The sequence below is a fragment of the Notolepis coatsorum genome (assembly GCF_963971535.1).
Source record: "Notolepis coatsorum genome assembly, chromosome: 11".
In the NCBI taxonomy this organism is placed as follows: Eukaryota; Metazoa; Chordata; class Actinopteri; order Aulopiformes; family Paralepididae; genus Notolepis; species Notolepis coatsorum.
Genome location: NC_140175.1, coordinates 3,397,239 through 3,412,859, shown reverse-complemented (window position 1 = coordinate 3,412,859; position 15,621 = coordinate 3,397,239). Strand labels below are relative to the sequence as shown.

Here is a 15,621-nt window from a genome sequence, read left to right as displayed (position 1 = left end):
TCTGCTGTTGTGTGTGTGGTGTGTGTGTGGTGTGTGTGTGGTGTGTGTGTGGTGTCTCTGCTGTTGTGTGTGTGGTGTGTGTCTGTTGTGTGTGTGGTGTGTGTGTGGTGTGTGTGTGGTGTCTCTGCTGTTGTGTGTGTGGTGTGTGTCTGTTGTGTGTGTTGTGTGTGTGGTTTGTGTGTGTGGTGTGTGTCTGTTGTGCGTCCGGCAGGTGACCCGGCTGCAGTACCTGAACGCCCTCATGGCGTCACGCGTGTCTCAGAGTCCCGAGCCTCCGGAGATTAAGATCCTGCCCACCAGCCAGACCAAGCTGCTCAACGAGCGCAACGCCACGCCAGGTACCTCCCTCTCCCTCACCTTCCTCGCCTCGCCCACAAACACACCTTCCTCTTCCTCTTCCTCGCCCACAAACACACCTTCCTCTCCCTCGCCCGCCACAAACACACCTTCCTCTTCTTCGCCCGCAAACACACCTTCCTCTTCTTCGCCCACAAACACACCTTCCTCTTCTTCGCCCACAAACACACCTTCCTCTTCCTCGCCCACAAACATAGGGTTCCATTGATTTATTCCACAAATCTGTGAAATCGTTTTTCCCACATTCTTGGGGAACGATAACTCTTCCCACATGTCTTCTGTTTTCCAGTAATGACTAATAACTCATTAAAGGTGCTGTAAGTGGTGTTTATTTAGTTAGAATACGTGTCTACACCTTAAAATAATAGCTCTACATTCTGACAGCCATCACTGATATAGAGTGTCTGGTCAGTAACACGGGTCTCCCAGTCCCTCCACTCTGCAGTAAACAGCCATCACTGATATAGAGTGTCTGGTCAGTAACATGGGTCTCCCAGTCCCTCCACTCTGCAGTAAACAGTCATCACTGATATAGAGTGTCTGGTCAGTAACATGGGTCTCCCAGTCCCTCCACTCTGCAGTAAACAGCCATCACTGATATAGAGTGTCTGGTCAGTAACATGGGTCTCCCAGTCCCTCCACTCTGCAGTAAACAGCCATCACTGATATAGAGTGTCTGGTCAGTAACATGGGTCTCCCAGTCCCTCCTGCTCTGCAGTAAACAGACATCACTGATATAGAGTGTCTGGTCAGTAACATGGGTCTCCCAGTCCCTCCACTCTGCAGTAAACAGTCATCACTGATATAGAGTGTCTGGTCAGTAACATGGGTCTCCCAGTCCCTCCACTCTGCAGTAAACAGCCATCACTGATATAGAGTGTCTGGTCAGTAACATGGGTCTCCCAGTCCCTCCACTCTGCAGTAAACAGTCATCACTGATATATAGTGTCTGGTCAGTAACATGGGTCTCTCAGTCCCTCTGCTCTGCAGTAAACAGACATCACTGATATAGAGTGTCTGGTCAGTAACATGGGTCTCCCAGTCCCTCCACTCTGCAGTAAACAGACATCACTGATATAGAGTGTCTGGTCAGTAACATGGGTCTCCCAGTCCCTCCACTCTGCAGTAAACAGTCATCACTGATACAGAGTGTCTGGTCAGTAACATGGGTCTCCCAGTCCCTCCACTCTGCAGTAAACAGCCATCACTGATATAGAGTGTCTGGTCAGTAACATGGGTCTCCCAGTCCCTCCTGCTCTGCAGTAAACAGTCATCACTGATACAGAGTGTCTGGTCAGTAACATGGGTCTCCCAGTCCCTCCTGCTCTGCAGTAAACAGCCATCACTGATATAGAGTGTCTGGTCAGTAACATGGGTCTCCCAGTCCCTCCACTCTGCAGTAAACAGTCATCACTGATACAGAGTGTCTGGTCAGTAACATGGGTCTCCCAGTCCCTCCACTCTGCAGTAAACAGCCATCACTGATATAGAGTGTCTGGTCAGTAACATGGGTCTCCCAGTCCCTCCTGCTCTGCAGTAAACAGACATCACTGATATAGAGTGTCTGGTCAGTAACATGGGTCTCCCAGTCCCTCCACTCTGCAGTAAACAGACATCACTGATACAGAGTGTCTGGTCAGTAACATGGGTCTCTCAGTCCCTCCACTCTGCAGTAAACAGACATCACTGATACAGAGTGTCTGGTCAGTAACATGGGTCTCCCAGTCCCTCCACTCTGCAGTAAACAGTCATCACTGATATAGAGTGTCTGGTCAGTAACATGGGTCTCCCAGTCCCTCCACTCTGCAGTAAACAGCCATCACTGATATAGAGTGTCTGGTCAGTAACATGGGTCTCCCAGTCCCTCCACTCTGCAGTAAACAGTCATCACTGATATAGAGTGTCTGGTCAGTAACATGGGTCTCCCAGTCCCTCCACTCTGCAGTAAACAGACATCACTGATATAGAGTGTCTGGTCAGTAACATGGGTCTCCCAGTCCCTCCACTCTGCAGTAAACAGTCATCACTGATACAGAGTGTCTGGTCAGTAACATGGGTCTCCCAGTCCCTCCTGCTCTGCAGTAAACAGTCATCACTGATACAGAGTGTCTGGTCAGTAACATGGGTCTCCCAGTCCCTCCTGCTCTGCAGTAAACAGCCATCACTGATATAGAGTGTCTGGTCAGTAACATGGGTCTCCCAGTCCCTCCACTCTGCAGTAAACAGTCATCACTGATACAGAGTGTCTGGTCAGTAACATGGGTCTCCCAGTCCCTCCACTCTGCAGTAAACAGCCATCACTGATATAGAGTGTCTGGTCAGTAACATGGGTCTCCCAGTCCCTCCTGCTCTGCAGTAAACAGACATCACTGATATAGAGTGTCTGGTCAGTAACATGGGTCTCCCAGTCCCTCCACTCTGCAGTAAACAGCCATCACTGATACAGAGTGTCTGGTCAGTAACATGGGTCTCCCAGTCCCTCCACTCTGCAGTAAACAGCCATCACTGATATAGAGTGTCTGGTCAGTAACATGGGTCTCCCAGTCCCTCCTGCTCTGCAGTAAACAGTCATCACTGATATAGAGTGTCTGGTCAGTAACATGGGTCTCCCAGTCCCTCCTGCTCTGCAGTAAACAGTCATCACTGATATAGAGTGTCTGGTCAGTAACATGGGTCTCCCAGTCCCTCCACTATGCAGTAAACAGCCATCACTGATATAGAGTGTCTGGTCAGTAACATGGGTCTCCCAGTCCCTCCACTCTGCAGTAAACAGCCATCACTGATATAGAGTGTCTGGTCAGTAACATGGGTCTCCCAGTCCCTCCACTCTGCAGTAAACACTGTCATCACTGATACAGAGTGTCTGGTCAGTAACATGGGTCTCCCAGTCCCTCCACTCTGCAGTAAACACAAAATACATTTCCTGGTATCATGTTCCCACTTTATCCCTCCGATCGAGCCTTCTGCTCTGCCGCACCCAGACTTTGGAATGCTCTCCCCATCCACCTGAGAGCACCACAATATATCAGTGATGGCTGTCAGAATGTAGAGCTATTTAACACTTGTTTTAACAAAGAAATACCACCTTTAAGTATTTATAATATATATATATTTATATTAAAGCATAAGTATTTATAATATATATATATTTATATTAAAGCATATAAAGAAGGACTAAGAGGAGAGCAGCATGACTCGAGACAAAGGCCTCTACATCAGTGTCTCTTGGCTCTCAGAAACACACTCGCATACAGTAAAGAAGTCTAGATGCTCTTTCATGCGTCTCTAATGGGGATCCTTTAATAAACATAAACAAAATAATGAGCGGTCATACCCAGGAACATACATCAGGAACTCCCATCTATGGTTTATTATTTCACGGCCCGACAGATTATGTGGTTATTACTCTTTGTGTATCTTTGACCTGTTCATCCTTCAGTTGGACTAAGACTGTTCTAAAAGTCTCTATTTCTTTCCCCCTTTCTTCTCATGCTTTCCTCGTCTCCTTCTCTTCTCTCCTCTCCTCGGCACGTCCCAGAGTTCCCTGTGAACTTCTCATTCTTTGATACCATTGAGAACTACTGTTAGTTTCTCTTTCTTTTTGCATGAGGTAAAGGAAATACCGCCGCCTGTGGCTGCAAGCATCTAGATATAGATATAGAACACACACACACACACAGACACACAGACACACACACACACACACACAGAGACACACACACAGAGACACACAGACACACAGACACATACACACACAGACACACACACAGAGACAGACACAGACACAGACACACACACACAGAAACACACACACACACACACACACACACACACACACACACAGACACACACACACACACACACACACACAGACACACACACACACACACACACAGACACACACACACACACACACACACAGACACACACACACACACAGACACATACACACACAGACACACACACAGAGACACACAGACACACACACACAGAGACACACACACACAGACACACAGAGACACACACAGACACACACACACACACACACAGAGACACACACACACACACACAGACACACACACACACAGACACACACACAGACGCACACAGACACACACACACACACACACAGACACACACAGACTGTATCCTCGTACTCCCCTCATGTTTAACATTACTCCCTCCCCCCCCCCCCCCAGATCCAGACTAGCTCGTCCTGAACCCCCCCCCCCCCTCCCTCCATCCCCCACTGAGACTGCATGTTATAAACCTGCCCAGCAGTCACCCGATATCACTGTTGTACCCCCCCCCCCTCCCCCTCCCTCCCCCACACCCCCCAGTAGGTGGTGTGACATCATCACGACATCACGTGCAGCAGCGTGGTTGTTATTATGTCATCCCTCACTCATATCCCGCCTCCTTCTCCTCCTCCTCTCATTGGGCCACGTTCCACAGGTGCCAGTCATTCCCAGGCGGAGAGTTCCATGGATGAGGAGGACGAGTAGGTGAAGCTCCGCCCCCCCCCCTTGTGATGTCACTCACTCCGTACCCAGAGGAGACTTGTTTTTACTTTCTCAGTGACTCGGCTTGTTTGGAAGGTGGTGCATGAGACGGTGTGTGGACTCTAGGGCTGTCCCCGACTAAGGATTTGGATGGTCGACTATGATTGGCCAAAATGTGCCGTTAGTCGACTATTGGTTAAAAAAAAATTATTTTATTTTATTTTTTATCATTCCATTTGGGCTGTGGGGGTGCTTAATGTCTGAAGGAGTCGACTGAAGGCTTCTTGTTCTCTGCAAAAGCATGCAATTGGTCCACTGATGGATACATCTTGATATTTGTCTAGTCTAGTGTGTTCATTAGATGGTGAAATCCTCTTTCAGTGCCTCTGGGCCTGTTTTCGTAGGCAGTTAGCCTCTGGTATGCGTGCCATTAGCGTTAGCCACGCCTTCTAGGCCTCTTTTCTTTTGGAAAGAATGATAAAAAAAATATTAAAAATATTATACATTTTTTTTATATATATATATTTGACTAAGAGGTTGGCCAGTCGACTACGGCTCCTTTCGACCGATTAGTCGACTAATAGACTAATAGGGGTCAGCCCTAGTGGACTCCATGCCGTTCTCATTAGGGATGAGCGGGAGTCGTCCATTATCACTCCAGTTCTCGCCGTTTCAACTGAACTCGAGTCATTTCTTCTGAGGGTGTGTGCCTCGATTTTTCTTAGAATTATTTATTTTTTAATTTGCTTACCAACCAAATACGTTTTTTTGCGACAATGAAACGGAAAATCGCGCTCTGAAATATTTAGCTGGAAACTGTGGAGCACAGATGGTAACACTTTAACGTTAGTTTAGCGTCATCATCTAAAAGATTTAAAACCGGCGGTTCATATTTGTGCATTTTTTCCAGCGCTTCACTTTCGCTCCCATCATGTTAACGGACGTAGCTGTGCCCTCAGAGGCGTGCGCCACGCGCATCTTCATAAAAATACACTCAATATCTGCATTATTACCACACGTATAGATGTTGTTCAACCAGCTAATGTGTCTGTATCTTTCCCAATACAAATAAACCATATTACTATACTTTTTCAGGAGTACAGTCACACTGATCATAATTTTAAAATGAATTCTAACATTCTAATTAATTATATAATAACTGGTTATACATGCAAAATGGACAATAGAACACTGGAACTGGAAATCTTTAAAAAAAAAATCTTCAAACGGGGACTGACTTCGCAATAGACTAGGCATTATTTACAGCTGTTCCAATGTAAATGTGCCTTCCTCCTCATTTAGTTTATCCTTCCTTACTAAACATGTCATTCCTCATTGTCGCCTCTCAGTGTGCCAAACGTGTGCGTGTCTATTCCAACATCCGTCCATCTAAAGGCACGTAACAGACATGGGGGGGAAGTAGTAAGAGAGTTAGGGAAGGGGGTTGTGAGTGATCAAGAAGGCCAGAGTCAGCCCACAGGAGGCAATGAGTGACTCATAGATTAGGTTTGGATAGGCGGGTGGTGATGTTAGGGATGGGTTTTTTGTTTTCTGTGTTATGGGGTTTATTGGTTTTTCTTTATTGTTTTCTTTTATTTGCCGGGTCTTGCTTATCTGCCCAGTTGCTGGGATGTACAGTAGGTGGCGGTATGCGCCTTTTGTGGTCGCGACCCGCCATTAAACCCATTGAAGAAGAAGAAGACACGTAACACAGGAGTCGGCCAGAAGCTGATTTGCACAGAGTTGTGTGAACTGTTGATAGCTTTACGCTACGTTACGCTGTTAGCTGTAAGGTACTGTTGATAGCTTTACGTTACGCTGTTAGCTGTAAGGTACTGTTGATAGCTTTACGCTACGCTGTTAGCTGTAAGGTACTGTTGATAGCTTTAAACTACGCTGTTAGCTGTAAGGTACTGTTGATAGCTTTACGCTACGCTGTTAGCTGTAAGGTACTGTTGATAGCTTTACGCTACGCTGTTAGCTGTAAGGTACTGTTGATAGCTTTAGTTTACACTATGCTGTTAGCTGTAAGGTACCGTTGATAGCTTTACACTACGCTGTTAGCTGTAAGGTACTGTTGATAGCTTTACGCTGTTAGCTGTAAGGGTACTGTTGATAGCTTTACGCTGCTAGCTGTAAGGTTACTGTTGATAGCTTTACGCTGTTAGCTGTAAGGATACTGTTGATAGCTTTACGCTGTTAGCTGTAAGGTACTGTTGATAGCTTTACGCTACGCTGTTAGCTGTAGGGTTACTGTTGATAGCTTTACGCTGTTAGCTGTAAGGTACTGTTGATAGCTTTACGCTGTTAGCTGTAAGGGTACTGTTGATAGCTTTACGCTGTTAGCTGTAAGGGTACTGTTGATAGCTTTACGCTGTTAGCTGTAAGGGTACTGTTGATAGCTTTACGCTGTTAGCTGTAAGGGTACTGTTGATAGCTTTACGCTGTTAGCTGTTAGCTCTAAGGTACGTCCAGTCGTTAATTTAGTAAACCTCACACACCAGTACTATTACAGTATTATACATAGATGTGTGTGCAGCCAAATATTGAGCATTTAGATATTTTCCGCCCCATCAGTGCCTTTCGATGCCTGGTGGGGAGTTTGTATCGACGTATTGATTATTAATATCCCCGTATCGGTTCTCTACCCCTGAATGGCAGGGGAAGGCTGCTCTCCCACAGAACCAGGAGCCTGCAGGTGGAGTCGGATGATCCCTGCACCTTCACCTAGCTTCTAGCTGCACCTTCACCTAGCTTCACCTAGCTTCTAGCTGCACCTTCACCTAGCTTCACCTAGCTCCACCTAGCTTCTAGCTCCACCTAGCTTCACCTAGCTCCACCTAGCTTCTAGCTTCACCTAGCTTCTAGCTGCACCTTGACCTAGCTTCATCTAGCTTCACCTAGCTCCACCTAGCTTCTAGCTGCACCTTCACCTAGCTTCATCTAGCTCCACCTAGCTCCACCTAGCTTCTAGCTGCACCTTCACCTAGCTTCACCTAGCTCCACCTAGCTCCACCTAGCTCCACCTAGCTTCTAGCTGCACCTTCATCTAGCTTCACCTAGCTTCTAGCTGCACCTTCACCTAGCTTCACCTAGCTTCACCTAGCTTCTAGCTTCACCTAGCTTCACCTAGCTTCTAGCTGCACCTAGCTTCACCTAGCTTCTAGCTGCACCTTGACCTAGCTTCATTTAGCTTCACCTAGCTTCACCTAGCTTCTAGCTGCACCTTCACCTAGCTTCACCTAGCTTCTAGCTGCACCTAGCTTCACCTAGCTTCTAGCTGCACCTTGACCTAGCTTCATTTAGCTTCACCTAGCTTCTAGCTGCACCATCACCTCCGGATGCACATTCTAGCACCTTCACCCCCTGAGGGACACATTCTACCTTCACCTGGACATCCATTCCATTAGTCTGGTCCAGGAGATTAAAGCACCTTCATCTCATCTTTGTTACCAAGCTGGTTGAGTTGCGTTAACATTCCAGCGTGTGTGTGTGTGTGTGTGTGTGTGTTTGTACATGACGTGTGCGTGATGTACATTATTTGTGAGCAAGCATCCCGTCTCTTGCCGGCTGTTTCAGGAAACTCTTGCCGTGGTTACTGGTTGTAAGTTACTAGTTATTGTAAATGCAGGTCAAACAATCTGTCAGCCACTGTTCCAAGTCAGGAAACCTCTGGAATATCCTGATCCAGAAACGACACCCTAAACGGATCCTAAACGACACCCTAAACAGATCCTAAACGACACCCTAAACAGATCCTAAACGACACCCTAAACAGATCCTAAACGACACCCTAAACAGATCCTAAACGACACCCTAAACAGATCCTAAACGACACCCTAAACGGATCCTAAACGACACCCTAAACGGATCCTAAACAGATCCACGTCGCCAGTGGTTCTATCGTACAAAATGAATGAATTGAAGCCCTCTGCACCTGGCAGTGTCCCTCCCTAACACGGTCTCATCAGAAAACGTAAACAAAGTACTAATCGACCACAAGAAAAAAAGGTACATAATGTACGTTGTTATAGCCATAAGTAATATATTTACAAGTCGTATCAGCGAAACTCTAAAACAAACGCTCTCACCACTAGACTAAGACTACGGTTATGGTTTGTTTAAGGTTATGGTTAGTTTAAGGTAACAGTGTGGTTAACACATCCACCGCCGGAAACGCTGTTCAGCGTTATTGCCCGCCATGCGTTGACCGCCAGACCTCGCTGTACAGCGTTATTGAGATCAATATTTAATTTTTTCGCCATTGCATTCATATTCAGCCACCCAGCCTCTGGTGATCCAGTGGGACCCTGGGCACAATATTGCAACACCTCAATACCGCGAGTTACATTCAAGTCAAACCGGAAGTGGCAATCGGTGCATCTGGGAAATCCGTCCGGCAGTCACATATCGTTGCGGCACTCCAGACATACACTGCCGTACATATGGATCGCTGCCATAACTCAATAATCGATATGATTTGGGCGTTTATTTTGCGCCATACAAACCGGAAATGGATCTAGGAGTTCGACGTCAAATAAGTGGGATCTTTTTCCTCCAGTCTCGTCGGCGAACGGTAAGAGGACACTAATGTTATTTTCAGCCCGATTGTACATTTCTTTATTTACAAACCATCTGATCAATAAATCAACCCATACTACATAAAGCAGTTAGTGACGATCAAGGAATTATAAACGACCCCCCCCCTTTCCTTCACGCATGATGAAGCATAACTATACCGATCATGTACATTTGAATTTTTTAATATAGCGTGTCTAGGGAAGACACGCCAATCGATAATCTATATTATGCGTTTAGGCCTATAAATCACGTTCTAGGAATTACTGCAGAAAACGTTAAAAACATACTTATATTCTAGAAGGTATTTTTGTATGAATGAGAAAATATAACATTCCCACATCCTGAACGATAGATAATCGATGTTGAATGGGCCATAGTAATGTCAATATAGCAATACAATTTAAAAAGTTATAGCCCTGCAAAGAAGGTAAACATCTCCATAGGCTTACAGCACTGGCAGAGAGGGGCATGAGATGGGCAAACTGCCCGGCGGGCAAAGTGTTAAGGTTAGGGTTATGGTTAGTTTAAGGTAACCGTGTGGTTAAGGTTAGGGTTATGGTTAGTTTAAGGTAACCGTGTGGTTAAGGTTAGGGTTATGGTTAGTTTAAGGTAACCGTGTGGTTAAGGTTAGGGTTATGGTTAGTTTAAGGTAACCGTGTGGTTAAGGTTAGGGTTATGGTTAGTTTAAGGTAACCGTGTGGTTAAGGTTAGGGTTATGGTTAGTTTAAGGTAACCGTGTGGTTAAGGTTAGGGTTATGGTTAGTTTAAGGTAACCGTGTGGTTAAGGTTAGGGTTTCCTCCCATGTGGGCGTCCTGGGTTCGTTCCCCAGCAAGGGAACTCGGATGTTTTCTGAAAACGTTGAAAGTTAAAAAAAATAAAACGAATTAATGTGTAATATATGTACTTATTTGTAAAATACGTCAATATATTCCTTATTTGTAATACGTACACATTGTAAATTTTTGTAAATACGTCAATATATTACTTCTGGCTACAACATGACGTACAATAATGTACCGGTTTCCTGTGGTGGTGAGACAGGGCTGAACTCTGACCTTTAACCTCATCTGAACTCCACAGGGACGACAGTGTTCTGACATCAATCATGGGACTCTCTACAAACCCTGAACTTTAACCTCATCTGAACTCCACAGGGACGACAGGATATACAGTGTTCTGACATCAATCATGGGACTCTCTACAAACCCTGACCTTTAACCCCATCTGACCTCATCCAGACGCAGGTGCATGATGACACCCGCACGAGATCCCCGCGTTCTTTTTGAGTCTCTTCCCGCTCGTTCGTTCGTTCGTTCCCGCCTCACCGTTTTCCCGCCGGCGCGCGCTCGCGGACTTAGATGCTCGTCGGAGGCAGATTCTCGGAGAAATAATAATTGAACCGTGTGATTCGGAAGTAAATATTTTTCAGCTGTTTTTAGCGATATATTATTGTAATGTTTGTCCCGTTGTATTAAGTTCATTTATATGGTGTTAATTAAAAGACTGAATGTACAAAAGAAAAGTGATCATGATACCTGTGATACTGATCGGGAGAAATGTTTTTTTTTCTTTCTTTTTTTAAGAAGTAGAGAACTGTATATTAATATATGAATACTTATATAGAGAAAGATATGGATCAAGGATGTAGTTTCTAGGTAGTTAGTTATAGCGTTCAGGTACAACGCTACTGTTACCACCGGGAGGCGCTGACGGGACCCCTCTCTTCCACGTTACATTTGTATAGAATTTCTCAACTGTTCTTTCATTGTTTCTCGGAACGCTGCCAGTTTTGGGTGCATCGAGACCCCACTGCATTGAACAGTTTCAATGATTACGTTTCGTAGGAAATAAACTCAATCCTGTTATAAATGTGTTCTTGTCTTCCTTATCTACTCCCTTGCATGAGGGAAATGTGTGCGTGTGTGTCTGTGTTTGAGGGAGGCATGAATTCTAAATGAATTTGTCTTCTCTGCTCAAAATTGGGCAACGTTTGTTTAGGCTACATATCTTTTATGTGTGACGCTGGTCGATTTGACCAACTCACTCACATCACTCACTCACATTGTGAGTGAGTTGGTAAAACGACCACGTCTAGCCAGACAGACATTCTTACAGATTACATCTTGAAAACGGGTTCCTCAGGGGGATTCCATTTCCCCCAGATTCACTTCTCTTCCTGATGCCAATTAAGAACGAGAACGAAGCAGAACCTAATAAAATACATATTGGGTTGACGAACCCACAAGTTTGTAAGGTTAGTAATTCTAGATCAGAGATACAAGACTGACACAAAACCAAATGGGGAACAAAATCAGCTAGGTAGGATTGGATTACAATTGAGCTCAACATTATTAGAACACAGACTGTTGTATAGGTCCACACAGGAATGTATGACATTTTACATAGGCACACAGTGTCATATATTCAATTCACATAGAATCAGTTTTAACACAGTAGATAAGTACATTGTAGGCACTGTTTAAGTCATTTACAATAGATGGAATTTATAAATAGATATGGTAGATTATAGTTACTGTAGATACTTTTATGGATAGTCTTATATTAGCATAAAACCTGCAATATTCTAACAAAACCCCCTGCCTTCTCAGAGATGTACATTTAGAAGGCTTTGTTCACGAGACCACAGCTGCATGAACCACCGATGAAGCCAGGAGGGATCTATTAATATAGTCGTTAATAATAGCAGCTGGAAATATGTCACCCATGGGAGGTATATTATATTCTTATTGTCTAAGACGTACTTCCTCAAATGAATCTGTTGAGACATACCTGAAAAATACTTTTACGTTAATTAATTAATTTATCTTTTTTTTTTTGGATTAGATTCAAATGTATTGTCATTATACAGCACAAGTACAATACAACGAAAATAAGTTTGGCATCCAAAAGGAGTTGCACTTCCGCGTTCGGTTTGCGCAATCTGATTGGCCACTGACGTTTTTTTCAGCGCCAATCGAGTTACTCCTAAAAATCGCGCCAGCAGGCTGTTACCCTAACCTTAACACATTGTGCGCCAAAATCTCTTTCCAGCGTTATTGGCCGCCATGCGTTGAGCGCCAGACCACGCTGTCCAGCGTTATTGAGATCAATATTTCATTTTTTCGCCATGGCATTCATAATTCATATATACACCCGCGACGCTGCAGCTGGACCCTATAGGTGACTGCAACGACGGCTCAATACCGCCGCCTGGTGGATGGTCGGGCGAGTTACACTCAGGACAGGATGTGCCCATCAGTGCATCGATGAAACTCATCCGGCCGTCAGATATCGTTGCGGGACTCCCGACAGATACTATGTACATAATGGATCGCTTTCTAAACTTAATAATCTATATGATTTCTGCGTTTATTGCGACATACAAACCGGAAATGGACCTAGGTGATCGGCGTCGTATACTTGGGTCTTTCACCGCCAGTCTCATTGACCCACGGTAAGAGGAATATAACGTTATTTTCAACCCGATTGTGAGTTTCCTTGTTTGCAAACCATCTGATCAATATATCACCCAACCTACATAAAGCATTTACTGATGATCGGGGAATTATAAATGACCCCCCCCCCTTTCCTCCGTGCATGATGAGGCATAACGTATACCGATCATATACATTTGAGTTTTTTGGTGTATGGGGGGCAAACGGCAATCGATAATCTATATATAATGCGTTTGGGCCTATATCTAGCGTTTTTGGAATTACAGCAGAAAAGATTAAAAACATACTTATATTCTAGAAGGTATTAACACAACAATGTTTGAATGAAAAAGTATAACGTTCCCACATCCTGAACGATAGATAATCGATGTTGAATGGGCCATACTAATGTCAATATAGCAATACAATTTAAAAAGTTATAGCCCTGCAAAGAAGGTAAACAACTCCATAGACTTACAGCGCTGGCAGAGAGGGTACTTTGATGGGTACAATGGCTGGCACAGAAAGTGTTAACCAACTAACCCTAACCTTAACCAACTTCGAAAGAGAGCGACTTCGAAAGAGTCGCCAAGCTTAACCAGTTTGTTAGGAGTAACGCGATTGGCGCTGAGAAAGACGTCAGTGGCCAATCAGATTGCGCAAACCGAACGCGGAAGTGCAACTCCGTTAGGGAAAATATACACGCTTCCCAGCCAGGCACCTGTCATGAGACCTGAGACACAGCGCTCTGAGCTGCCTGCTTCTGAGGTGTTATCATTCACACCACTAGATGGAGCTGTGGTTTTACTTTTACTTGGTCTCTACCTTTATGAACTGTAAAGACTGTTTTTGTCTATAACAATTGTACTTATCCATGATTATGATTTGTATTATTATTATTGTGAGTAAGTACATAAATACATGTGAAAGAACAAAGCTGTAACAGGATATTCCTCAACATCAGTCATTGATTGTAATCTGGCTATATATTATTTATATTGTATAACTGAAAATGTAGGCTAAATGTTATCTAGTCTTGTATTTAAGATGTTTGACAGTGTGACAGTAACAAGTCATTGTTATTTATAAGTTGTGACACTAGCTTCAAACAAAAATTAATGCATGTGTGTGTATCTGTGTGCCACCCTGACCCAGTGTTAATTTTGTCAACGAAAATGATGACTAAATATGGTCGTCAACAAAGCTTTTTCCCCTGACTAAATCTAGACTAAAACAAAAAATACAAAATCGAGACTAAAACTGACTAAGACTAAAATGCTCAGACCTGTAGTTGACTAAAACGACTAAGACTAAAATGAAAAATAGATGAAGGTGACTAAATATGATGAAAACGAAATGGAGCATTTGACACATGACTAAAGGCCTCTGCATGCTACAGCAAATTCAAAGCAACTTCAACACAACATCGGCGCGATTTCAGCGCGCTTGTTGCAGACAGTCTTGTAGACTGTGTTGCTTGGGCGTTGCGTACCTGTGTCCAAAATCTAATCTAAAGACCCGTTGCGTTGGTATTGCGTAGCAGTGATTGGTTGGTAGTGAATGGGGGCGGGGCTGTCATAGAATAATATTGGTCAGCGAGGAATACCATCCGCCATTGTTGTAGGCAGCAAGCTATGCTATCAATATTAGCTAAATAATTAGCGTCATAACTGGCCTTTTTCTGAAAACCCAAGCACATATTGTTCCATAGCATACGCCTTCAGTTGATCATGACAAATCCTCTCTTACCTTGACGATTAAAAAGCCTCCATAATTTAGTAAATAAAGCTGTAGCCAGCCAGCTAGCATTGGTGATATTCAAAATGCTATCCACATTAGCTACATAGCTGATTGATTGATTGATTGATTGAAAACTTTATTAACAGATTGCAGAATGGGTACAATACAGTACAGCTCAATACACACAATTGTTAAGGGGATGCAGACCAGAGAAAGACTTTCGTCTTGTTTACATCAGGGTCCCCCATTTTCAATTCATCAGGACATATATGACATACATGACATACAGATAGTCAGTACTGCTACATCTATACATTTATGACATACCAGATTTGCAAATACAGTACTGTTTGTGATACAGAAGGAGTCAAGAAAAGGGAGTATATACATTTGACGTAGAAACTGTACATTGGAGGAGGTTGGGTGGGGGGGGTTGGGTACGTTGGGATATTGACAACCATACTGGGTAATTTACATTGGAGGTGGTTGGGGGGGGGGGGGGGCACACTGTATAAACAAGCAAAACTGTACATTGAGGGGGGGGGGGGGGAGACACTGTACAAACAAACAAAATTGTACATTGGACTATTGACAACCATACTAGGTAAATGACTGTACATTGGAGGGGGTTGGGTTAGGATATTTACAGGGGCCAGTGTTGAATTGCAGTCTCCCGTAGGTGTCCCTTGAGAGAGGTTTTGAAAGTGGGTAGTGATCCACATTCCTTTACAGCTTTGGGTAGGGCGTTCCACATTGATGTGGCATAATTGCGAAACGTGTTTAGTCCCTTATTTGAGCCGAATCTGGGTTTAACATGATTTGTGGAGCTCCCTCTGGTGTTGTGATCGTGGTATTCACTGACCTTTGGGAAGTATTTTGACATGTACATGGGTACCTTGGTCGTGTAGTGTATCTTGTAGACCAGGCCCATTGCAAGTTGCTGTACTCTGTCGTCTACTCTAAGCCATCCTAGGTTGTCAAAGTGGGCAGGGGTGAGGTGGGTTCT

At 44.3% G+C, this 15,621-nt stretch overlaps 1 protein-coding gene across 1 annotated transcript in view; it reads left to right on the top strand.

Annotated features, from left to right (window-relative positions):
* Positions 1-4,947, top strand: part of cnnm3 (cyclin and CBS domain divalent metal cation transport mediator 3) — a gene marked incomplete at its 5' end in the record, with an annotated part of 29,840 nt that extends 24,893 nt beyond the window's left edge. The window contains 2 exons of the mRNA XM_084325429.1: positions 212-338; positions 4,813-4,947. Coding sequence (XP_084181555.1) covers positions 212-338; positions 4,813-4,862 — 177 coding nt within the window. The 3' untranslated portion in view covers positions 4,863-4,947. The remainder of the gene's footprint in view (positions 1-211; positions 339-4,812) is intronic.
* Positions 4,948-15,621: the final 10,674 nt, after the last annotated feature.